The sequence below is a fragment of the Melopsittacus undulatus genome, chromosome 7 (genome assembly GCF_012275295.1).
Source record: "Melopsittacus undulatus isolate bMelUnd1 chromosome 7, bMelUnd1.mat.Z, whole genome shotgun sequence".
In the NCBI taxonomy this organism is placed as follows: Eukaryota; Metazoa; Chordata; class Aves; order Psittaciformes; family Psittaculidae; genus Melopsittacus; species Melopsittacus undulatus.
The window spans coordinates 1931732-1957826 of record NC_047533.1 but is presented as its reverse complement, the minus strand read 5'-3'; the positions used below and the strand labels follow the sequence as shown (position 1 = coordinate 1957826).

The 26095-nt window shown below is 46.7% G+C and overlaps 1 protein-coding gene across 2 annotated transcripts in view; it reads right to left on the bottom strand.

Annotated features, from left to right (window-relative positions):
- Positions 1-6188: 6188 nt before the first annotated feature.
- ALMS1 (ALMS1 centrosome and basal body associated protein) overlaps positions 6189-26095 on the bottom strand; it is a 34358-nt gene continuing 14451 nt past the window's right edge. Inside the window, exons 6-13 of one of the 2 annotated variants that reach the window (XM_034065052.1) lie at positions 21738-22705; positions 19350-19461; positions 17979-18233; positions 16134-16378; positions 14782-14965; positions 14521-14584; positions 11078-11177; positions 6189-6644 (exon numbers count right to left, since the gene is read on the bottom strand). In XM_034065052.1, coding sequence (XP_033920943.1) covers positions 6600-6644; positions 11078-11177; positions 14521-14584; positions 14782-14965; positions 16134-16378; positions 17979-18233; positions 19350-19461; positions 21738-22705 — 1973 coding nt within the window. In that variant the 3' untranslated portion in view covers positions 6189-6599. Of the gene's footprint in view, positions 6645-11077; positions 11178-14520; positions 14585-14781; positions 14966-16133; positions 16379-17978; positions 18234-19349; positions 19462-21527; positions 22706-26095 lie in introns of both variants that reach the window. The other variant, XM_034065051.1, reaches the window with a different exon arrangement.

Below are 26095 nucleotides of genomic sequence, written 5' to 3'. Positions count from 1 at the left end.
GGACTTTCCTAATCTCAGTCTCCCCTCTGGCAGGTTAAAGCCATTCCCTGTGTCCTGCCCCCACAGGCCCTTGTCCAAAGCCCCTCTCCAGCACAAAACATGCATAAAGCCAACCTCAGCAGCACAGCCAGAGCCCTCCTGGCACTCAACCATGGGCTGAGGTCCTGGTAACAGGGCACTCGGATGCAACTAGCAGATGCAAACATCTGGACAGCATCAGTGAGGCTTCCCCCATTAGCCCAAGTGTTCCTGAGGTGCCTTAATGCCATTTAGCAGCACCTCACTGTCACCACAAGCTCTTCTAAGCATCTTTGGCCCTGAGTCGAGCTCTGCAGAGCACCAGGAAGGACTCCCTGAAGCCCATCTCCTCCTGGAGCTCACCATGGAGGTGCTGTGCAGGTCCCACTGCTTCCATGAGGGGATAAATGCTGCCAAAGAGAAAGTGACTCCAAAGACTAAACCTATGGAAGGGCACTGAGAGAGGACATAGCTGGTCCTGTGCAGGTCAGGCAGAGGTTCAGCAGTGCTGTACAGCAGTAGCCTGGCACACAGCTCGGGAGAGATCCCAGCACAGCAAGGTCCAGAGGGATGAGGCCATGAAGAGCTGCAGGGCCCTGCCAATGTCTTTCCAAGGAAGGGCTGTTGGTGGCAGGGACTGTTGTGGAGGGGTGAGCCAGGGGTGGGATGGAGCAGGGACCAGGAGCCAGAGGAAGCCCAGGGCAGCCAACAGACTCCATTCATCCCCCAGCAGCTCATTACTGCCTGTTATGGGATGGTTTTAACTCATTCCTCCACTTTCTCAACCAGTGCAAAGTGCTGAGAGCAGCACTTGGGGATGGAGTCCTGCAACAAGAGGACAAGAGGGCAGCAGCACAAGAGGGACGTGGAGCTGCTGGAGAGAGGCCAGAGGAGGCCATGGAGCTGCTGCGAGGGCTGGAGCAGCTCTGAACTGGAGCCAGGCTGAGAGAGCTGGGCTGGGGCAGCCTGGACAAGAGAAGGCTCCTGAAGGGGAGACCCCAGAGCAGCTCCAGTGCCTAAAGGGGCTGCAGGAAAGCTGGAGAGGGGCTTGGGACAAGGGCCTGGAGGGACAGGCCAAGGGGAATGGCTTGAACCTGCCCAAGAGAGGGGAGACTGAGCTGAGCTCTTAGGCAGAAGCTCTTCCCTGGGAGGGTGCTGAGGCGCTGGCACAGGGTGCCCAGAGAAGCTGTGGCTGCCCCATCCCTGGCAGTGCTCAAGGCCAGGTTGGACACAGGGGCTTGGAGCAGCTGCTCCAGTGGAAGGGGTCCCTGCCCGTGGCAGGGGTTGGAGCTGGATGGGATTTAAGCTCCCTTCCAACACAAACCAGTCCGATTCCAGTTGAAGGCAGAACTCCCTCTGCCTCCCACCAGCACAGGGAACCTGAGTGTAGCTGTTGGCTGCAGAGACGTGCGTGGCCCCCCCAATGCCTGGTGGTTTTCCAGACCAAGTTACAAAAGGCCTTTTTGTGCACAGGAACAGGCGTTCCCCCCCTCACCACAGCCCCCAGCACTTGATACCTCTGCTGACAAAAGCCTTCAGAAGCTGCCGTGGTCTGCAGCTGGGTCACAGCCTGGCAGCTGAGCACCGAGCCAGGATGCGTGTGTCCGGAGTGAGCCAAGAGCAGCACGTGTGAGTAGTGCTGAAGGAGCTGCGGAATTAAGCACAGGGAGAGCCCTCGGTGTCTATTTCCAGGGCATTCCAGGCACTCACTGTTCATAGCCATGGAGGTGGCCACTGGCTCATGGAGTCCACAGGCGCCCAGGAAGGTTGTGGGTACCCACACGTTGAATCTTATACCACAAACGCCATTGCTCTGAGCCTGTTATGAGTCCTGTGAAGGACAAGGACAGTTGGAAGGTAGGATGACAGCTCTATGATGTTCATAGGGACTTCTGCCCTGATAGAACCCCCAAAAGAGCCTCCTTAGACTAAATGTCCTGTTACAATGACTACACAACCTGGATACAACCACAGGAACTCATCTCAAGCCCCATCATGCAGCTGGCATGCTGCTTCCTCCACATCCAATTGGTTACCTCGGAGTCCAAGTGACTTATTCCTCTCTGAAGGCAGCTTGAGGCTGGCTACTCATCAGATGACTCAATGGGAGCTGGCAGAGGCCAGCAAGTCAGATCCCAATGATTCCTGGGATGTACGGATCCAACACAGCTCTGGGAAGACGAGCTGGATTCTTTTCCATCATGAAGTAGCTCCTGATAAAGCTAGAAAGCAACAGAGCATGGATCAAATGAGATTGCATTCAAGCTCTTCAACCCTGTCAAGACCTCTCCCAACTGTCCTCATCAGCATGGAATTTGGGTGCCTTCCAGAAGTGTATTAATCAACACGGCTCTCATTTGTCACGCAGAGGCCATTCACCCTCCCGCAGGGTCCAATTTGGCTCCGAGAATTGCCTTTATCTGCTGATGGAGGGAGGAAAAGAGCAATATAAATTGAACTTTCAAACCTTGCCTGTGTGAACGAATCCCAGCTTTTCCATTTACAGCAGCTCGGGAGAATTCCTTCCCCAAGGCCACGATGAACATGTCCAAGGGCTCCATGTCACACTTCCAAGCTGACCAACCAAGAAACACAGCCTAAAGGAAGGGATCTATTAAGATCATCTTTATTGGATTAAAGTTGGGGATTGGAATGGGATGATCTGAAGGTCCTTTCCAACCCTAACTATTCCATGATTCTATAAAGTTTGATCTGGATTATAGGGAAGTAATTCCTATGTTAGGTTCATTGTTTCAGGAAGAGTGAGTTATAAACCAGGATGGCTAAGTGGAAGAGATCAGCTCACCTGGCTTTTGCACAGAACAGGGCAATGACTGAAAGACTCCTCTTCATTTAGTTGTGTTCTCCTATAGGCACCACCACTGACAGATTTACCACTGACAGACAGCAGAATTCCTTCTGGGAAGCAGTCTTCCAGGAATCAGCCCCTCTGGAGCAGGCCATACTGAACCATGTACAGTGACATGACTACATTCTGCGGTGAACTTCCAAGTTCACAAAATCAGGGAATGGTTTGGGTTGGAAGGGACTTTAAAGCTCATCCAGTTCCATGGCCATGGGCAGGGACCCCTTCCACTGGAGCAGCTGCTCCAAGCCCCTGTGTCCAACCTGGCCTTGAACACTGCCAGGGATGGGGCAGCCACAGCTTCTCTGGGCACCCTGTGCCAGTGCTTGGGATTGCCCCAGTCCATATGCAGGACCTTGCACTTGGCCTTGTTGAACTTCATGAGGTTCACACCAGCTCTCCAGCCTTTCAACATCCCTTTGGATGGCATCATCCTTGCAACTGGCTTCCATGGCAACGCTTCCAGCTACCAGAGATGAAAGTACATGTCCCAAACAACATCCATTTGAGCCCCATCACTGCCTGATGGGGTAGATCTCTTGCTTGAGGACAGTTCCCCATAGAGAGTGCTCCAGAAACACCCACCAAGAACCACAGGACTTGCTATGCCATTATAAAAGGTCAATCAGGATGGGATTTACAGCACCAAATGTAGAATTAGTGGAAATGGTCATGAAAGAGGAAACGAAAGGTGCTTCTGAAGGGTAAATAAGCCTCTTCTTTGAAAATGAGGAACTTTTCAAAGCATTAGGTGGCTTTTCACACCCCTTTTCACCACTGTTTCCTCACCTTGTCCACCTCTACCCACGCATCCACCGCACTTCTCACCTCAAGTCCACTTTGCAGACAGCACATCTAGAGGCGATTCAAAGCCAAAGAGCTGTTACTGCATTTACTTGATAATGAACAAGGTACGAATGAATGACCATTTCTGCTTAACCAAGACCAAAAGGGTTAAAAGGAATAGCTCTGCCCTCTTTAAGCTTCCAAAGATCATCAGATTTACCCTAAAAGTCTTTGTGCAGCAGTAGACGAAGAAGAGATGACTCCAGGCTGGAATCCACACAAGAAAAGCACAATTTCCTGGGTTTTTGGAAAGAGGTTTTGAGAGTTGGAACCACTGACTCCAAATGTCAACAGTCTCCTTCCATAGAACTATAAACAGTGGAGGCTTTGCAGCCAGCAGGAGCTTTATCTGACCTGATGATGACGAGGAATGGGGGTGAGTCAGCTCCGCTAGCATCCCTCGTGAAGAGATCCAGAGGAGGATGGAGAACACAGGGCTGAGAGCTGCATCCTTTAAACCTGGCCTGATGTTCCCTTGATTTCCTCTGGAATTGCTCATTCTTCTGGGGAGACAAGTCAAATAATCTCACGTTGTTCCTCTAGAAAACTCTCTTCTTCCCTGTGTGCAAAGAGAATATTTGCTTTACATCGCAGAAAGCAGAGGGTAAACTCTTTGTGAGGCCCCAGACCAGTGTAAAACATCCGAGCCCAATCTCCACATCACATACTGATCTACTAAAGCATGCCTGAGCAGAAAACCCTTAACAGGAGCAAACACTTCCACCCTCAGGAAGGGAGAAGGCTACAGTATTATCACCAAGGGAGGAATTACTTGCTGCTAAAGCTCTCTCAAGCTGCACCTCTTAACTCACAGAATGGCTGTTGGGTAACTTCGGTACTCGGTGCACATTGTTAAGCAAGGTAAAACATTAAATAACCCGAAGCAGCTCTTTGTTTTGGAAGGGCTTACAGTGAATAGTTCCCTCCTCAGCTGAGGATGGTGCTCAAGGAGTGCAAATGGATTGCCTCTGCCTTTCTTTCATCTGCAATGAGCTTGATGAGTGGCCTCTCTGCGGTTGTTAGGGAGCAACAGGCACAGGACAGACATTTCAATGCAAACAACCATCAGAACTGTGTTATCTGCCTGTAAGAAGACTTCCAGGCATCCCCTGAGGCATCGGCAGGGCCCTTAAGCTCTGGTTTTTCATCAGCTGAAAGCTTAAAAGCATATTTAAGCAGCTAACTGGCTTTAAACAGGCATTCAGTGAGGCAGGATCTTGTCAGGACTCCAACACAACTGGATTTCTTGAAGCAAGGAACCGGTCTATTCATATGGGTATCAGAGAATCTGCAGGAGAAATCTCAGCACCACCAGGTTTTAGCACCTTCTGCTTCAGCACAGCTGCTTTCTAGCCCCAGCAGAGCCTCTGAAAGGCAAAGCATTGACTTGCATCCAAAGGACAAGAGAGTGAAAGGAGCAAGTAGGTAAAACCAGAGTTTGAGAGGAGGTCTAAAGAGCTAAGCCATTCCCTGAGCTGATCTATCACAGCCATGTGATGCTGTATTAGTTTCAAGCTCCACTTTCAACTTCAGATTTCTAAGACCAGAGTAGCTATGGCCTTCTGGCAGTTAGATCATGGGTTTGTGGTACTTGGGGGTTTTGCTCTCCCATATGAAATATGAATCTTACACTTACCTCTGACCTGGAATATAAGAGCAGCTTTAATACCACATGGCACCATCAGCACAGGCCACAGTTCAAACACTACTCTGCCAAATCATTGTCTAGTATAATCTAGTGTGGTTCTATTAATCTTTAAGGGAGTCATATTATTTCCCATCATTTAAAGACTTGATGCCTTACATCCCAATGTGAATGAGAGGGGTGACTGGCAGGGCTGGACCATAGCCACCACTGTTTGCCAAGGGGTGAAACAAGAAGCTCTGTGACATCCTCAGTGAACATAAGAAGTCAGCTGTGCCTCCCCTGCACAGAACTGGGTGCACCACTGGTGCACAGCTGGTCCCTGAAGTGAACTGCAGTGCAGAAATAGGAAACCACTGTTCGCACCCACTTGGTTTTCCTTAGATGTCTTTTTCCTGTTTATACATCAGATGCAGTCATTGTGATAAGCAACTGAAACGGAGACTTCAGGCTGCTGTCACCGAGAAGCACAATCTTTATACATCATCTTCTGCCCCTAAGATGCTAGTTAAGTGTACAACAAGAATACTGTCAGAATGCAAACATGGAATGAGGCAAAGGGGACTCTCCTAGGCGAGGTTTAAAGCTCCCCATCATCAGAAAACATCTTCTCTGATCAGACCTTCCTAGTTCATACAGAAAGACAGAAAACCAAGTGAAAGGGCAGTAAAGTCCTGAACCTTCCACCCTTTCAGTTTCATGCCCACTTTAAGCAGCTGTTACAGTTACCTTTAAGCTTTCCTTAAGAATAAGAGGTGGTTCCAGCCCAGATGTTGCCCATATGACAGCAAAGATACATTCACGATTGCTACAAATAGATCCTCTGTCGTTTATTTAAGGGGCTTTTCAGTACAAAACATTACAAGTGTGTTTTCTACATTGAGAGAGGAAATAAAAACCCTACAAAATTGTGAAAACCAATTTGAAATAAATATATATAAAACTGCTTTACAATCAGTTCTAAACACATTGTGAGCCGAGCAGTTTCAAACTGTGCTCATTTCCGAAGTGCACATCACTATAAAAACAGTCCTTTATTTTAAAACCTGCCATTCACAGCAAATCACTGATTCTTAAATACAGAGAGATTATATTAGTACAAAAACACTGCCACTGAATACCACACAGCATCCTCTGCACACTGCTTTGTTTCTGGCACATCACAATCTCCTGCCTGCTGCAAGGTTACCAAGCAGCAGATAACTTCATTTGAAGAGATCTTTATCAGTTCCAAGGCACCTTCCTCCCCAAGACACGGTTGGTGATCTTCTGAAAGATAAAACCAAAGTGAGAGAGGAGTATTAATCCTCTAAGCATTAAAATCAATGCAGATGATGGAAAGTTTTCTGTAGAACATACCAGTGTCAGATGGTCAGAAACAAGTCTTGAAAGTCAGAACGCACCCTGACATTTGCTGACAGACTCTTCCCCTAAGTAACCCTAATGCACGTCTTGCCCTTCACTACTTCAGCTGCTCTGGGGTCTCCCCTTCAGGAGCCTTCTCTTGTCCAGGCTGCCCCAGCCCAGCTCTCTCAGCCTGGCTCCAGAGCAGAGCTGCTCCAGCCCTCGCAGCAGCTCCATGGCCTCCTCTGGCCTCTCTCCAGCAGCTCCACGTCCCTCTTGTGCTGCTGCCCCAGAGCTGGAGCAGGGCTGCAGGGGGGGTCTCCCCAGAACACAGCAGAGGGGCAGGATCCCCTCCCTGAGCTGCTGCTCACACTCTGGGGGTGCAGCCCAGAACATGGGGGGGCTGTGGGCTCAAGCACTCACTGAAGCTGGGTCATGGGGAGCTGCTCCTCACCCAGCACCCCCAAGTCCTTCTCTTTAGGGCTGCTCCATCCCCCGGTCTGTGTTTGTGCTTGGGATTGCCCCCACCCAGGGGCAGGACCTTGCACTTGGCCTGGCTGAACTCCATGAGGCAATGACACCAACATCATTCTGTTAGATCAGCCAACAGCTCAGTGATGTTTTGAAACATGGAATACATATGGAGTGGTTTTAGAGAAGTGAAAGATAAAGTAAGAGCTTTGGGTAGTGACAGGACAAGGGGCAAGGGGTTGAAACTTAAACAGGGGAAGTTTAGATTGGATATAAGGAAGAAATTCTTTACTGTGAGGGTGCTGAGGCACTGGAATGGGTTGGCCAGGGAGGTTGTGAATGCTCCATCCCTGGCGGTGTTCAAGGCCAGGTTGGATGAAGCCTTGGGTGCCATGGTTTAGTGTGAGGTGTCCCTGCCCTTGGCAGGGGGGTTGGAACTGGATGATCTTAAGGTCCTTTCCAACCTGAACTATTCTATGATTCTATGATTCTATGTATTACTCACAGCCTGGGGAATCACAGCCACTACCTGATGGGACTTTTTGCATCACGGAGATGAATGCAACAGGCAGCTGAGCTCTTCTGTACACACACACACATGCAGAGTATGCAGTATGTACATAGTACATACACTAGTATATAGACACACAAACTGCAGTACGGAATCTGTCCCCAGTACTTCACAAAGGCTCAAAAGGGCTCAAAACCTCTCATGCTACAAAACCTCCCATCAGTCCTTCTAGCTCATAATCTTCTTTGCAGTCTAATAAGCAAACCTGCTAGAATCAGATTCTATCTCACCCCTTTCCTCTCCAGGAAGCCACTACAGATTCAGTAAACCCCAACATGTTGCTGACAGGGGGGAACGTGTAGTCAAGGGGATGAAAAACAAACACTGACATGAGGAAACACTGTAAAGCAGGAAGCAGAGCTCAATTCAGCTCCACACCTCTAGAAGCCTGGGCTTTTCCCTTTGGGGTACTGACACCTTGTGGCTCCTGTCTAGAATAGGCTCTAAAGGACAGCCATGAATAAAATAAGGGTTGATGTGGCTGAATGCTGATATCTTGGGTTTTTAAGGGGTAAAGGCAAGCACAGAGCTTTGCTATCACCCTTAGGGAGCCTTCTCCCATGCTCCCTGTTTACAGAACTGACAAACTCACTGAATCTAATGGAAAAGCCTCAGGAACAGAACAAGGGCTCAGATCCTCCTTCACTAAGGCAGATAGACATCCCCACCTCCCCAGCTGTTTCCTCAGTGCTCCTCTGCCAGGTATGAACGTTTTCACAGCAGAAAGTCAGCCAAGCACATGCGAGTGCAGCCTCGGGCACTCCAGCACAGGATGTCTGAGCACACACTTTCACAGCAGTTCAACCTGCTAAGGGGCACTCTGGAGTGCCTGGGACACAACTACATCCTTTCCCCACCACGGAGATGGGAAAATGCCAGCCTGTCGTGAAGGACCAAGGATCATAGATTCATGGAATGGTTTGGGTTGGAAGGGACCTTAAAGATGATCCAGTTCCAAGCCCCTGTCACAGAGAAGTTTCAGTAAGGACAGCTCATGCCACTAAGCACTGACCTGAGAGTGAAAGAGAGGAGTAGTGAGAGTCAGAGAACATGAGACTCAGAATACACCAAATGATCTTGGAAGACCCTGTCCCCTGCTAGGTTTGGATAAGGCACAGCAGGACTCCTCTAGGTGACTGCAATTAAAACAGCAGCCAGATCCAGCCCAGAGGATGGACCTGCTGTTCTACATCAGCAGTTCCCCAACTTGCCGCTAAGAGATACTCAGCCCACAGTTTGGGTACAGCACTACACATCATTACAACGACACCACCCTGGAATACACGTTTTTATCCAGCTTTTGTAGCAGCTCTTTTCTTCTCCTACTACTCGGTGGCATCTTTGGAATCATTCCACAAAATCTGTGGTCCTTTCTTTCCTGCACAATCAGATCTGCTTCGAAACTGATGCTCTCAGCAATACATTAACCAAATTCTAAGCAGCCCATTCACTGCATTTGCAGCTACTCACTACAACTATTCTGCATCAGACAAAGGGATTACAATATTTACTGCACTGAATCACCAGCCCTCTTCCAATCAAAACCATACTTACACACAAAACTCCTGATTCCAGCTGACTATGCTACTTCAAGTCAATGCCTGCCAGCATTCGTTAACCCTTAAGACTTTACAGCATCTGAGATGCTCAGACCAGTGAAAGAAACACCTCCTGAATATACCCTGCAGAAGCAGAGCATCAAAATCAAGTCATTCTAGTGGTAAATGCCCATAATCAGATTAGGTATTCTGGATAATGCATTGTGTTACAATCCCTGGCTTTACAAATCCAATTTGGTCCCAACAAATAACTAACCCCATTATCCCAGCTCTGGCAGGACGTCTCAGCCAGGAAAGCATTGCAATGCTAAAAATGAAGTGCAGCTTAAGATCCAGAGGAAAAAGAAATCAGGTTTGGTTTTTAATGTCTGTCCTTTAACCACTGAGGTTTATAATGCAGTTTATTGCATGCTGTAAGGCCACTTTTTAGGGTGGATGGGCTAGTTAAAAAGCCAGAAGATAAGTCAGGTTAGAACCTCAGTGTGTGCATTGCAAACTGTTGGTTCTCATCTTTAGGTCATTAACAAAAGCCATAAGAGAAAGCTTAAGCATATGGATGCCTGGAACAGCTCAGAAAGTGATACACGGGTCAGTTTTGGAGATGCACTTCTCGGAAGGAACAAATGGGCCTCCTCTGTTTTATCAGGGCACTTATCACATCACTGTGTATAACGTGATACTGCTTGATACACAGAAGTAGTAGATAAAGAGATGTGTGCACATGGGAGGACCCAGGGAGAGAAGATTCTTCCTTGATATTGGTTGTGCTTAACCCCCATGAGTCTCTAGCACAGGGTTCTTCAATCCTTCTGTCATTAATCAGACACACAGACACAAAGCACGTGTTCCACAGCCTGGACAACCAGGGAGGAAGAGCAGCAGCTGCAGTTTAGCTGGGACAGAAGCAGGGCTCTCTCTGCTTCATGGCAGTATGAGGCAGGATGCAGCAGAGGCCAGGAGTAACCCAGCAAAATGGGCCCTGCTCTTTGCTTCTCCTGCTCACCAAAACCATGGAGTGCTCACCCCACACCCTTGCTCTGCTGCTGGTTGTGGGGTGAGATCCCACTATAGAGATTACCCTGGAACTGCTGGATAAATGTTTGTGGTTCAAAGTTAGCTTGAATAAGGTTATAAAGCTTAAACTGCTTTATTCTATACTTGCCAGGCAGAGGAGATCCTGGGCTGATCAGTGCCAGTGTGGTAAGATCACACCACGAGCTGCATGAACACTTCATGGTGAAATCCACAGGCCCCAAAGTGAACAAATTCCCACCAGGACTGCCAGTTCTGCACTGGATCAGAATTAGGAATGACAGCTCAGGCTTTGTTAGCCACGGCTGTGAAGTTAGCTGTGAACTGTGCTCCTGCTGTAGGTGGATTTAACTTACACATCAGAGCAAAACCAGCAACCTTCAGCTCAAGGAAGCAGGATCCTTCTTTAAACATGCTCCACGATCCCTCTGTGCTGCCCTCAAGACTCTCGACCCGACCTTTTTTGTACCCTTTAATCAGGACCAGGCTTCCTTGTCTTTTCTCCATACACCCTGTGTATGGAAAGGATTTCAGGGGGATTTTAGGTACCAAGTTGTGTTGAGCTTGATTGCTTTGACCCTGATTCAACACCAATACATCCTAACCACCTAGAAGCTGAAAAGCAACACCACAGAATTAAGATGTAGCAAATAGCTCTGTAATGTTTGTGAGCTGAAAGAAAGGTCTAGAAGACTCCAGTGTAAATACTTGAGCAGAACACCTACTGTTTTGTAAAGCTGGGCCTTCAGGCGATAGGAGCTGTATTCCATTTTCCTCTTCTCTTCCTCTCGCTTCTTCTGCACCTCTGGCAGCTGCTCATAGATCCTGCAGTGTGAACAGGGCAGAAATATTGACTTTAAAGGAACTTACTGATATATATACATATATATATATATAAATTAAACCAGCCTCTGTTTTATCATCACATTCTGTTCTAGGTTCTTGATCATCCACATCATACAAATATTTATTTGGGGGTTTACTAGTGTCACACAGGGAAAACCATGGAATGGTTTGGGTTGGAAGGGACCTTAAAGCTGCTCCAGTTCCAACCCCCTGTCACAGGCAGGGACACCTTCCACTGGAGCAGGCTGCTCAACTGGAATACGTAGCAGTCGTGATACTGGAAATTCCCACATCCCATAGTGTCTTTCTACCACAAGCAGTACTTCCTAAAAGCAGCATATATAACATGACAATGATCATACATTTTGTATGATTACCCATGTAGAGCTTCAGTATCTGTAGCACAGAACAGCTCTTGCTTTGCTCCTGGTTATACTGATCCTGAGCAACATGTTCATCCATCAACAGCAACACCATTATCACAATGAATAACCTGATTTTAGCTCTATTTTCAGAATTCAGCAATGCTGCCCTGTTTAGGTGAAGGCTTTGTCTTTTCCAGCACTGAACTCCTCCTGTTCCAGAGCCAAACATCAAGGAATGCTTAGAACTGACTGTCCCATCCCTAGCAGTGTTCAAGGCCAGGTTGGACAGGGCTTGGAGCAAGTGGAAGGGATCCCTGCTCATGGCTTTAAGGCCCCTTCCAACCTAAACCATCCTATGATTCTATGAATAAAAGCTGTGTCATTCCAGTCTGGTTCATGGGCTACCACGTGAAGGAGGGACCTGAGGGTGAGGATGGCACTGCATTGCTCCCACTGCCTTCCCCAAATCTTCCTTCAAGATCATAAAGCTTCCCTCATTTCATGGCAGTGGTTGCCAAGAAACATGCAGCTTTAAAAACACTGTGCTTTGCAGGAGGTGGAAATGAATGATGTCCAAAAATGTCAGTCCTGTAATATTTAAAGCAAGACTCAGCTTATAATAACCCATTTCTTAAGATGCTGCTTTGATAATCAGCAAATAGAACAAAAACCTCCAGCTTGTTCTGGATACATTATTTGTGGTGTTGCTTTAATGCCATCTCACCATTCCCTAAAGGCTTTCACCGTTCTAGGGGAGAAGGATCAAGAACCCCTCACAACTCACCCCACCATAAGGATGTTTAGAGCAAGAAGCAGGCAATGCAGTAAATGAACTGAAACTTGTTTTCACTGCCTGTAGGTAATTCACCATGAGAAATTCCATTTATACCCTTGCAGAACAAGACAAAGCTTCTGCTCTCATTAGAGGTGTGGATTTGGGAAGAATGGTACAGAATGAATTACGTCTCAGCTCCAACTGAGAGCTGGAGCGTGACAGCAGCAAGAACAAGTCACCAAGTGAGACTGCCTGAACCAGTCTCCATAGAAATCCTGTTCATTTGGGGTATTGTGAAATCAGGGTTTCCTAAAATATACGAGTTCAGCTCCATCCACCTCCCAGTCCAAGTGACCTGCACCTGAATCCTGCTACTTCAGCTAAAACATGTGGGGTTCCTTAGGGAACTGATGTAACATGGTCATCACTTCTGCCAGCTCTCTACAGACATCCTGAAAGTGTTTTTAAATGCAAAAGGCTATTGAAATAAAACATCCTGGACTCTCTCATCATAGGGGCTTATTTTATGTATTGTGAATTCCAATAGACAGTTCATAAACCAGGGTGTAACTGAAGTTATGGACCTCTGGAGGTCACAAAATCCAACCTCCTGCTTGAAGCAGGGTTAACATCCCATCCAGATAAGGTTCCTCAGGCCTCATCCTATTAACTTGTGACTGTTTCCAAGGATGCAGGCTCCACCTGTTCTGTGGGGTTGTGGTCCAGCACATCACCACACTCCTTGTGAAGAACTGATTTCCCTGTCTCCAATTAGAACTTCTCTTTACTGTAACACATCACCAGTACTACTTGTCCTATCACCATGTACCTCCAAGAAGAGTTCTCCTCTGCCTTGCTAAACACCTCTTCTTGGAGGGAATCACTGCTGCCAGATCTTCACCTTCACCCTCCTCCTCCCCAGCCGGGGAAACTGCAGCTTCTCTTCACACACCTCTGAGAAGATGCCTACATCTTGCACGGAAAAAGCTGAGTTATCCCTCAGACCCAGTCCTTGGACTTCAGATCCAGTTCATCCACCTCGCTACCCAGATCACTTATGTATAGAATCACAGAAACACAGACTGGTTTGGGTTGGAAAGGACCTTAAAGCTCATCCAGCTCCAACCCCTGCCACAGGCAGGGACCCCTTCCACTGGAGCAGCTGCTCCAAGCCCCTGTGTCCAACCTGGCCTTGAGCACTGCCAGGGATGAGGCAGCCACAGCTTCTCTGGGAACCCTGTGCCAGTGCCTCAGTAGGTAACTTCTTCCTTAGATCTAACCTGAACTTCCCCTGTTTCAGTCTGAACCCATCACCCCTTGTCCTATTGCTACAGTCCCTGATGAAGAGTCCCTCTCCAGCATCCTTGTAGCCCTCTTCAGATACTGGAAGCTGCTCTGAGGTCACCTTATTCTTCCTTTACTGCTGATGGCTTTCTCTTCCCCAGCACACAATCTGCTTGGGTCTTTGTTATTAAAAACTCCTTTTTAAGACCCAAGTGCAGCTCTACTTCCATTTATATAAATCAATTTAGAAACAGGGCACTTGAAGCAGTATCCCATCTTGGTTATGCAGTTTGAAGAGGACATAAGTGATAATAGCTTGTTTCTGCAATTAGAGAAACACCTTAATAAGAGCAGAAAGCAGTTACCATAAACCCCTGAAGAGCAATAATCCCCATGTCCTGTACAGCACCCACCGTCAGTGAGTTTAAGGAGCAATTCACAGTAAAAAGGAAAATGAAGCTGGAAGTTTTCTGACCACTCTACGATGCAAAACCCAGATGTTGGCCCTTGCTGCAGCAATAGCATAGTGAGCACTAAGCTTGTAAGTACCCTTTCCAGAGCCCACTGTGCCCTCCCACAAAGCTTTTTGAAGCACAGTGTGAAGACAGTTCAGGCCTTTCTATAGGATCCCTTCCACTGGAGCAGCTGCTCCAAGCCCCTGTGTCCAACCTGGCCTTGAACACTGCCAGGGATGGGGCAGCCAGAGCTTCTCTGGGTACCCCAGGGCCTCAGCATCTTCACAGTAGGAATTTCTTCCTTATATCCAACCTAAATCTCCCCTGTTTCAGTTTGAACCCATTGCCCCATGTCCTATCACTACAGTCCCTGATGAAGACACTACCAAACCAAACCAAACCTGATGAAGAGGCCACCCAAACCAACACGTTCTTAACCTCACCTTTTAGATCTCTGAACCATTTCACTCCTTGGAATTGTTCTTCTCTTTTCTCTAATGAGGATACCTAAAAGGAAAGTTTTGAGAGAGGAAAATGATGAACAAATCTCACAAAGAACACTCCTGCAGGAATATGACTCCTGTAGAAGTTATGGATTCTTATAGTTAAGGAATTGTAACACTTTCATTTAAAATACACACACTGAAGTTTAATGCAGAGGCATTAGCTCCTGCAGAAGGTACAAAGCAGAAGCATGGAGGTACCTCTGTCAGCCAGCAGGTCACTTGCATGCCTGTAGCCCCTTCTTTTCTCTGGAGGGTTAAACAGCTCCTCCCGTTGGGACTGCAGCACGCTCTGTATCTTCCTCTCCTCCATGACCAGCTTCAGATGCTTCACACGCTCTCCAGACCGGGAGATGAAGTCGGGGCGATGCACTGCAAGAGCCTCCTAAGATGGCATGAGACAAGGGAAAGCCTCAGGTGGGCAGATGTCACCTCAAAGCTGGAAGGTATCTAACACCATCACCAAAGCATGGAGAAAAAGCCTAACGAAGTGTTATCTGCTATAAAACACAATAAACTTGTAGCTCTAATGCTGGGTAGATCCTCAGAGACCTTTAACAAACTCATTTTCTGCCTATTGACAAAGAACTAGGCAGAAAGAAGAGAAAATGCTAAAATAATCAATAAAAGGGACTCAAACCTCCTCTCAAAAAACCCTCAAAGTTAATCCCCCAGGACAGGAGATTCAGTAACTTATTACTGAAATCAGTACTAAATCAGTGGCAAATCAACATTAGCAATTTGGTTTGGATCAGAAGGGGGCTTCTGAAAGCAATCTCCCCATATCTCTGTTTGCCACACTTCAGTTTCCCTCACAGGGCAGTTTCTAAGCACATGAACAGACCATAGAATGGTTTGGCTTGGAAGGGACCTTAAAGCTCATTCAGCTGCAACCCCTGCCACGGGCAGGGACCCCTTCCACTGGAGCAGCTGCTCCAAGCCCCTGTGTCCAACCTGGCCTTGAGCACTGCCAGGGATGGGGCAGCCACAGCTTCTCTGGGCACCCTGTGCCAGCGCCTCAGCACCCTCCCAGGGAACAGCTTCTGCCTCAGAGCTCAGCTCAGTCTCCCCTCTCTTGGGCAGGTTCAAGCCATTCCCCTTGGCCTGTCCCTACAGGCCCTTGTCCCAAGCCCCTCTCCAGCTTTCCTGCAGCCCCTTTAGGCACTGGAGCTGCTCTGGGCTCTCCCCTTGAGGAGCCTTCTCTTGTCCAGGCTGCCCCAGCCCAGCTCTCTCAGCCTGGCTCCAGAGCAGAGCTGCTCCAGCCCTCGCAGCAGCTCCATGGCTCCAACAGTATATTCCAGAAAGCCAGATTACCACTGGCAAAAAGGACTTATGAATATCTTGATTTTCCAATGGGTATAAATTATTTTAATGGTGAAATAATTAAAAAAGCATCATAGAATAACAGGAGGGTTTGGGTTGGAAGAGACCTTAAAGCTCATCCAGTTCCAAACCCCTTGCAGGGGCAGGGACACCAAGTGTTTCCACAAGATTCAGCCTAACTCCTGAAATCCCACTGAGATCCCAGCATCTTTCCAGTGTGGTGCCTTTACCTGCAGAGTAAGCTTCACATAGGGCCATGTGGACCTGTTCTGAGGGTCTCCTCCTGGAATTCCTGCCTGAACCACATTGCTCTGCTGTTGCTCTTGCCAGTTCTTCTCACGGAGAGGCTCTCTCCAAGGCTTTGTGCTGGTGAATGGCTCAAACCAGGATGGACCAGGACCAGCAAAGTGATTGGAATAGTTTTCTTTCCTAGAGTCAGATTTCAAGTCTCCTGCCTGGACAAACCATGAAATCCCTGTTGAAAGACCACAGAAGAGAATAAAGCTTTGTGGACAATACATGTGCCTATTTTCCATCCCTACCTGGTTTGGCTGGAGTACAATTAATTTCCTTCCCAGTAGTTAGTATGGGAGCTGTGTGTTGGATTTGTGCTGGAAACAGTGTTGATAACCCAGGGATGTTTTAGTTATTGCTGAGCAGCCTTACACAGGGTCAAGGCCTTTTCTGTTCCTCACTCCCCATCACCAGCAAGTAGGCTGGGGGGACACAAAGAGTTGGGAGGCAACACAGCCATGACCCAAGGGATATTTAGATCATATGGCATCATGCTCAGCATATAAAGCTGGGGGAAGAAGGAGGAACAGTGGGATGTTAGGAGTGATGCTGTTTGTGTTCCCAAGTTACCATTATAGGTGATGAAGCCCTTCTGTCCTGAGGATGGCTGCACACCTGCCTGTGATGGGAAGCAGTGAATGCATTCCATGGTTTGCTTTGCTTATGAAACAGTCTTTATTTCAGCTGGTGAGTTTTCTCACTTTTACTCTTCTGATTCTCTGCCCCATCCCACCAGGGGGACAGTGAATAAGTAGCTTTGTGGTACTTAAGCTACTGGCTGGGTTTAAACCACAACAGCCAAGGTTTTAGCTAAATCCAGTCAGTGCCTAACACTACTGCAGTGAGTACTTCAGCTTAACAACAGTGGGACTCTGTAACAGACAACTTGGGCAGTTTGAAAAGCATTCCTTTGCCAAGTGCCAGAAAACACCACTTTGGGAAAGCCCAAAACGGTTTAGTTTGCAAGTTGCTCTCTATACAAAGGCTGTTCATCAGCAATTAGACATTTTTGAGAGCCTCTCTGTTGCCCTAAGCCTTATGGGTTTTTATAGGTGTTTTTGGAAATGACATGCTTTACATCTTCTAAATGTTAAATGTGTATGCAAGAATTAGATTACTCGCAGTTTACACACATAATGGGATTTGAATACACCAGCTTGTACTCCATGCGGATATTCTAAGTGTACTAAATGAAACCAGTATGAAAGAGAATGATTTGTCCCTACACCAACAACAGTGATGACTAAGGAAAATATTTTTAAACATTTAGTTATGACATTGTGAAAACTGACAGTAAATTTAAAAGGGGAAAGGAAGAAAAAGCCATGAGGAGGCTACAGCATCAGCCGGAAAACGCAGCTCCAGCTGAAACAGGGGGATGAGACTAGTTCTGGTACCACAGTCTTGCTTCAAGTACTTCCAAAAACATGCTTGTCCCTTGAAGCCTCAGGACATGAAACACTAAATGACTACTCAGAGGTTAATAGAACCTTTTATAGCTTGAAAATCAAGCTTGAGTATCTGCATGATTCCCATCTCACTCATCTTTCCTTATCTTTGGTACTGCTCATTCTTTATTACTTTTACTGGCCAGGTGGCCTCTAACAGCTTGATTGAAAATACCATTATAATAATGCACTTGGTACAGTGGTGTTGTTTAATAAAACCAGAATAAGGACTGGCTGTACTAGGGACAGACTACCCTGCCTCACAGCTTTTGCTGGTTGCTGTTGAGCTGTACAACTCTCCTAGCATGCAGATACAGTGTATGTTGGACTGACCTTGTGGTAAATGCTGCCTGCTCCTTTTTGTCCTTTTCTCCAGGAAAACATTGCCTGGCTCTCCCTTCTGCTTCCCCTTGCTTCCTGCTGCCTGCTGAGCTGTGACCACACCATCTGACTCTCCCAAATTACCATCAGCACAGCGCCAGGGTTCCTGCGGCTGTTCTTTGGGCTGGTTTGATCTCGGGGTAGGAAAAGTCACCCCAACATCGCGAGTGTTCTTCTTCGTTGCGCTGCTGATGATCTCCAAGTCCCCTGTAGTTGAACATGAAACAGAAACGTCAGATATTAAGAAGCTGTTCCCTGGGAGGGTGCTGAGGCGCTGGCACAGGGTGCCCAGAGCAGCTGTGGCTGCCCCATCCCTGGCAGTGCTCAAGGCCAGGTTGGACACAGGGGCTTGGAGCAGCTGCTCCAGTGGAAGGGGTCCCTGCCCATAGCAGGGGGTTGGGATTGGACCTGCACGAGCTTTAGGTCCCCTCCAACCCAAGCTACTCTGTGACTCTATGAGTCGACTTCACATCTGCTGCACAAAGACACAGTGGGAGGTCAACATGCAGCTCTGTATTCTGGGCTATTAGAACTGCATTAGTTTACCCAATGTGTCCCATCAAAACTGTGTTTTAGCTACAGAAGGTTGGTTTGCCCACAGCACTACAAATATTGAAGAGAAACACCACCACAAATACTTAACACAAGCATATAAAGTGGAAAGGTGTCAACTAACATGGAAAATGTTGTAACACGATCTTGAAAACAAGCCATGGAAAGACTCTTCTGATTCAATCCACACGCACATGGGGGAAAGGAAGCAGTAATAAATCACTAATGGATGTGTATGATGAATAGAACAAAGCTATTGCTCAATCTGATGACGGGATGTTGGTGTGTAAATGAAAGCAACAAAGAAACTGGTAATTGCCACCAGAAACACCCAAATGCAGCACTGCACCAGGCCAGGATCAGTTTATGTTTTAAATAGAATGTAACAACTAAAATATCACCAAGAAGAATAAGAAACACTGCAGTTGCTTACAGAAATAGCATATGCCCACAAACACATTCTGTGTGTAACAGATGTCTTGTGGAGAAAATAATATAGAAAACATACACTTGGTCCACCTTTGCTATTGAAATGGGTCAGGAGTTTGGGTTAATAAACTGCTAAGTGAGAAAACTGGCTACTAAAGCAGCCCAGGGAATAAAACGAAATGGCTTATTTAGATTACAACACAACATCTTTCTCTAAAGGCACCTGAAGAATGGTATTTGTACGTACCCATCACCAGAAACATGCACCAGGCACTGGAGGATGGTTTCCAAAGAGATCAAAGGCAGAAGCAAGTACAAAAAGCCTGGAATTCAACAACTCACCTGCTTGGATACCTTTGTTGAGCATCCGTATCCGCCGCTTGTTACTAAGAGCAGCGCTGGGTCCCCACGTGCTGCTTATAGAAGTTGAATCTGATGAAAGGGAGATGGCAGTCTAGAAAAACAACATGCAAGAGAACAGGAATTGATGGAATATCAACCAAAATGAACAGAAAGTGGGTTTTAAACAGCAAAAGGAAGTATAGAATTACAAAGTGGTTTGGGTTGGAAGGAACCCTTAAAGCTCATCCAGTTCCAACCCCTGCCATGGCCAGGGACCCCTTCCACTGGAGCAGCTGCTCCAAGCCCCTGTGTCCAACCTGGCCTTGAGCACTGCCAGGGATGGGGCAGCCACAGCTTCTCTGGGCACCCTGTGCCAGCGCCTCAGCACCCTCCCAGGGAACAGCTTCCTTATATCCAAGCTGAATTTCCCCTGTTTCAGTTTAAACCCATTACATGAATTTAAACTGTATAACATCGAATCATAGAACAGTTTGGGTTGGAAGGGACCTTCAAAGATCATCTCGTCCAACCCCCCTGCCATGAGCAGGGACATGTTCCCACTTCACAGCCATTTCACAAGGAACAAACTCTATGGGTAACACCATACTAATCTAATCCAGAGGCTTTTTGGTTCTCTGTTTTAGAGTGTTTTATTAACAGCCATTAACTGTGAGTGCTGCCCCAGGCTCCAAAGCCAACAGTGCAGCACAGTCCCACCTCTTCAACTCCACTGGATGTAGGGTTTAATTATGAAACAGATTAACTTTCCCATTCCTTGAGCACAGCAATTAGTATCCTGTTAGTAACTCATCACATGGAAATGAACAGAGGCCTTTTTTATTACCTTCTGATTGAACCTCTGCTAGCAGCACTTCAATGCTACACAGGGGTTTGTTTCAGCATTAAAAGGAGGCAATTTGTCCTCTCCTGCCCTGGTAAAGAACAGGGGGTTTAGTTTCAGATAACTGTTCTAGCACTAGTAGGGTGCACTAGACAGATGTAGTAGATCTGTGTCATTCTGAGAACAGAAGCACATTTGAGTACGTGCTCAGCAACAGGGAAAAAGAGTAGGAAAGCATGGAAAAACACACCCAGATAACCTATTTACATGCATATCAGCCCTCAGAAATAAATCTGAACAGCCATTCAGTGCTGAATACACACACACAGATTCTATTTGGACTCAGATATTCAGCACAGTGCTTTCAAAGCCCTTCAGCAGTTGAATAGCTCAACCTTTAGCTTTGTACCTGCTACCAGATGGCAGCATGAAGAGTGCTTTAGAAATAACAGAAACTGGAATAGATAAAAATCCTTCTGGGATGATGGGTTCAGCATCTATAAATAAAGCAAGCTGTAACGGAGGTTTTGGGAAGCTGAGCTGACAATAGGCTGTCAGAAACTGAGCTCTAAATGCAGCATTTGCCTAAAAGAATGGTACAGTGGTCTATGAGATGAGCTTTCAGTGGAAGTAAACAGCAATCTTTAATCACGGATATTTGTAACTACAACTAAATAACTATTGATTCCTGTTGAGCCAAGCATCACAGGAATCACCAACATCACAGAATCACAGAATGCTTTGGGTTGAAAGGGACCTTTCAAGGGAAAGAAAGAAGAGTTTAGGACAGTTGGGGCTGTTCAGCCTGGAGAGGAGAAGCTGAGTGGAGACCTCAGAGCAGCTTCCAGTGTCTGAAAGGGGCTACAAGGATGCTGGACAGAGACTCTTCATCAGGGACTGTAGGGATAGGACAAGGAGTGATGGGTTCAAACTGAAACAGGGCAAGTTTGGGTTAGATAGAAGGAAGATGTTCTTTACTGTGAGGGTGGTGAGGTGCTGACACAGGGTGCCCAGAGAAGTGGTGAATGCTCCATCCCTGGCAGTGTGGCCAGCATAGGCTAATGTGAGGTGTCCCTGCCCATGGCAGGGGATTGGAACTGGATGATCTTAAGGTCCTTTCCAACACAAACTATTCTAGGATTCTATAGTTTGACCTCAACTTCACTCCTGGGAAGGCAGAAAGACTTGTTTGGGCTACTTAGACCAAAGATAGGAGGCTGTGATACAAACACCACTCTGAGAAGTTAAAACAACTCCCCAGATAACCAAGTCTCCCACTACACAACAGTTGAGAAGTTCATGTAAAGATGAGTTCACATTGTCTTTTGACCACATACCTGGATCTCTTTCCTCTTCTTGTGCCTCTCAGAAGTCACCTTTGGATACTCCACACCCACTGCTTTGCCCTTGTCCCACTTCTCAGAGCGACTTCTCTGGTGGTTGATGGTATGATAAAGCTGGGAGAGCCTTGGGGACACCTCAACTCTTTCATGGCCAAAAGCCCTGATCAGCCTGGCGGTATCGATGGTGGAAATGGAGCTGCTCACCTCAGTCTGAGTGACAGTCTCCATCTCTGTTTGGGTCACTGTATCTGCCTCTGAGGTGGTGGAAGTGATCGTGGTGCCATGATCTCCACTAAGCCTTGCTTCTGAGGAGGTGTCACTTGGAGTTTCCAAGTACTGCTGCTCCAAAGCGTTCTTCATGTGGCAGATGATTTTCTCTCCTGACCTGTTTTTCCTCAGCTCAACAAAGCTATTTTTGTCATGGGTGATGCGTGGTCTTCCTTCAACATGTGTTGCATCAGGCTCTGAGGTACTTTCAGACATGCTTTTTTCCACCACTCTTCTTTTCTCCTGCTCTCTTCCCTTCATTCTCTTCTCAGAAACACTCTTGTTGGATGTTGCTGGTATCAGTGTGTGCTTGAGGGGATTCTGAAGGACCCTGGCCAGTCGATCCAGGCGTTCCACCAAGGTCAGCTCACCATTACTCCTAGAACTATGGTGCTGATGTCTCTTCTGGCACTCCAAAAACTTAACCCAGAGTTCATCTAAGCTACCATTGGAATGGGTTCTCTGTCTCTGTGCCAGGTCTTTCTCCCTATCCTCATTGAGGTGAGTTGTTTGGCTATGTGGCAAAGGGTAAGTTCTAGCTGCTTTTTGCTCTGCTTCTCTTCTAGTGCGGTGAAGGAGCTCCCTCCATGATGTCTCATTCCCCAAAGATGTGCTAATGTCTAGATCCTCATTCCTGCTGTTATCTGCTTCTGCAGTGAGTGGAAAGAATTCACGTTCACCATCTTTTTTATGACGAGCAGAGAAACCACCGTGATGACCATGTGGTTTCCTCCTCTTCTGCAGGACAGCACTTGAGGAAGGTCTGGCAGGTCCAGCACCAGAACTGGCTTCTGACAGCTCACTGTTAGACAGGATGTAGCTCTCACAGGCGGGCACTGGATGGTGAAGGTAGAACCGTGCAGATTTGGAGGCTGAATGAGTGGTTTTCACAGGCTCTGTGTGCTCTAGAAGAGAAGAAAACACTTGAATCTGTTTCTTTTCAGTGAAGCAAACAGCAAATGGCAAATCTTAACCAGGCTGATTTTCATCCTAACAATTCCCAGTCACTTCAAAGGATAAAAGCAGGGATCACTGCACCCATTCCCAAATGCAACAAACTTAGAAATGAAGTTTCAGCACTATTAGAAGTACATAAACAATATTTTATACCACCTGTAACACAGAATCCAAGAGAATATTCTATCCAACTGAATCTGAAGGAGGAATCCAGTTATACCACAGGTAATTTCCTTGACCAAAACTTGATCTGTGGGAACTCCTGACAGGCAGCCACAGCTCATTCTGCCCCTTTTCAGACAAATGCCCATGGAGCACAATGTCCTCTTAGGCTACACCTGTATGTTCTCTCTTGACTAACTTGGTAAAGCACTATAAATAGAGTACTACCAATACCACTTCCTCCATAGCTCCTTGAACCATTTCAGACAACACATGCCAAGATCTAGCCCTGCTTTGCTTGCAAGCCCAGAGGACGCATTCTAGCTCAAGGCAGCTGTGAAATCCACCCAGCATATGCTATTATCTGAAATAAGAAAGAAAATGCAATTATAAACTCATTTCTAGTAGATATACATGAAATCAGTATGCAGCATGTGCTAACAGGAATGTACTCCTAAATAATTCTGAAATAATTTCTAATAGACTATTAAAAATCACATTTAAAAGGTAAAAACATGTTTTAAGTTATGTTTGTTGTATACTGGACTGAACCCTATAGTGAACCATGCAGGTAGAAAGTAGAGATTATAGATGCTACCACCAGAACTTCTAAGTCTCTGTGCTTACTGAAAGACATCCCATGCCATTTGAGCCAAGTATGTGATTTAAAGATGCTTCATAGAGTACTAACAGCTTTACTATAGATTGAAAAGTTAATACAAAGAGCAGTCTATTTACTAATGGTAACAGCAGTGACAAGGTTATGAGAGCTGTCAGCAAGTGTGTACCAGGCTCCATTAATGGCAGGGATCACGCTCACGCTGGTTTTCATCCAGGTCTCCAACTTTCCTCCCAGGTTTGTTTCCCTGTTAGGTTTTAAACAGTCTTATTTCCCTGACTGTGAGCTACTGATGACACAGAAATGGAAAGCACCTTTTCATTTGAGACAGCTCTGCCACCGATTCAGCCGAAGGATGGCAAATCCCACATGGAGCCAGAAGGAAAAGACCAACCTACCTCACCAGGAGCCATGGTTTTACAAAACCTCATTGCCACGTGGGAAAGTGAGACAAGAAAAGCTGAGAACGGCTGCAGCTGAGTGAATGCACACTGTTAACACTGCCTCATACACTGCCCTTTTACTTAATAACATCAGAATGCTCAAGAGGGATGTGGAGTTGGTGGAGTGGGTCCAGAGGAGGCCATGGAGCTGCTGCGAGGGCTGGAGCAGCTCTGCTCTGGAGCCAGGCTGAGAGAGCTGGGCTGGGGCAGCCTGGACAAGAGAAGGCTCCTCAAGGGGAGAGCCCAGAGCAGCTCCAGTGCCTAAAGGGGCTGCAGGAAAGCTGGAGAGGGGCTTGGGACAAGGGCCTGTAGGGACAGGCCAAGGGGAATGGCTTGAACCTGCCCAAGAGAGGGGAGACTGAGCTGAGCTCTTAGGCACAAGCTGTTCCCTGGGAGGGTGCTGAGGCGCTGGCACAGGGTGCCCAGAGAAGCTGTGGCTGCCCCATCCCTGGCAGTGCTCAAGGCCAGGTTGGACACAGGGGCTTGGAGCAGCTGCTCCAGTGGAAGGGGTCCCTGCCCATGGCAGGGGTTGGAGCTGGATGGGATTTAAGCTCCCTTCCAACCCAAACCAGGCTGGGATTCTGTGATCAATTACTTGTTTCCTTATATTTCTAAACATCTTTTCCCTTCCCAACACAGAGACACTTTAGTGTAATGCCAAGATCATGAAGAGCATAACCAGACCCAGCCTCACTAACCCTGAAACTGGAGGACTTTGTCTGCCCATACAAGGTCAGTGTTTACACAATGATGCAAAGAAGATTCCTCTATGGCCTCCTGACAAATGAGCTCAGGCTTGGGAATACTCTGCAGAATTTTTGCCATTTCTCTATTTTTTTAACATTCCCAACAAAATGGAAGGAATGCAAAGAGGCAAAACATAAAAATAAGTTTGTAGGGAGAAACATGAAAATAACCCCATAAACTTGCAGGATTTTAAGCTCCAGACAAACTCTGTGGGTAGAGGTAATCTTTTATTAGACCATCTAAAAATACAGTTGAAGAAGTCAGGGAAGATTTTAGACACTCAAGTCTTCAGAAAGCTTCCTTAAAACTTCAACTGTAGAGGCTGCTTTAATACAAGGCTCTTCTACTCACAGTTCCTTTCTTGGCTGTGTCTTTGGACCATCCCAGCTACTGAAAAATACTATTAGATGATCTTATATTAACACTTGTGGTCCCCTTTCTTTTTTATCCAGGCTATTTAGAGAGATGTATCCATTGATCTGTGCTCCAACATGATGCTTTGTTTGTTGTTGCGGATTCTTGTTGCATTTTAGTACCTTATTCCACTTATTTTATGCTTGGACTTGATGGCCTGAAAGGTCTTTTCCAACCTAGCTGATTCTGTGATTTCTGTATCCTTGTATTTTATAAGTGCTCGCAGAGAATTATTTCTTCCATTAGAAAACCTGGGTTATAACAATATTGTCTTCACCGTCGCACTAATTCAACTGTTGGTGACGGGTACACTCACCAAAACAGCAAAATGAACATAAAATAATGAAGTTCACTTTGGTCTTTTTACATTATTTGCTGGAAATACTAAAATCTTTCCATTCTCAAGAGAAAAGCTTTAAAGAAAACCCCTTTCAAAGGGAAGAATTCAAACCATCAGAAGGAATCTCTATCAGTACATGGGTGCAGTGACCTTACCTATCGAGGTACCTGCTTTAAAAGGGCAACAATAGCCACAGTGAGGCACTCAGTAAAAATCTGTTTCATTCAGTGTTCTCCATGTAATAAGTTTACCTGATGCTAAGAATAATAAATGGCCTCCCCAAACCCCTTTGTATGTGACTGTATAGAAGAGAGCATGAACTCCATAATCCAGAACCCATTACCCTGGTCATGTTTCAGTCCCATCCCTCAATAAAGCCACAGTTGTAGTATTACCTCCTCGTAATTTGCTCCCTGTTTACTACAGCACATGCTCAGAAACACTGGATCATGCCACAGACAGTTTCCCTGAGGAATTAATAACTGCATTTAGGAGAGAATCAACCACTCAGCAACCTTCAGTTCACAGTTACCTCTGTCCAAGAACAAGAGGTAATTCTCAAACACCACAGTCCTCATCCCTACTCAAGGAAGTTTATCAGCCACTCGCAATC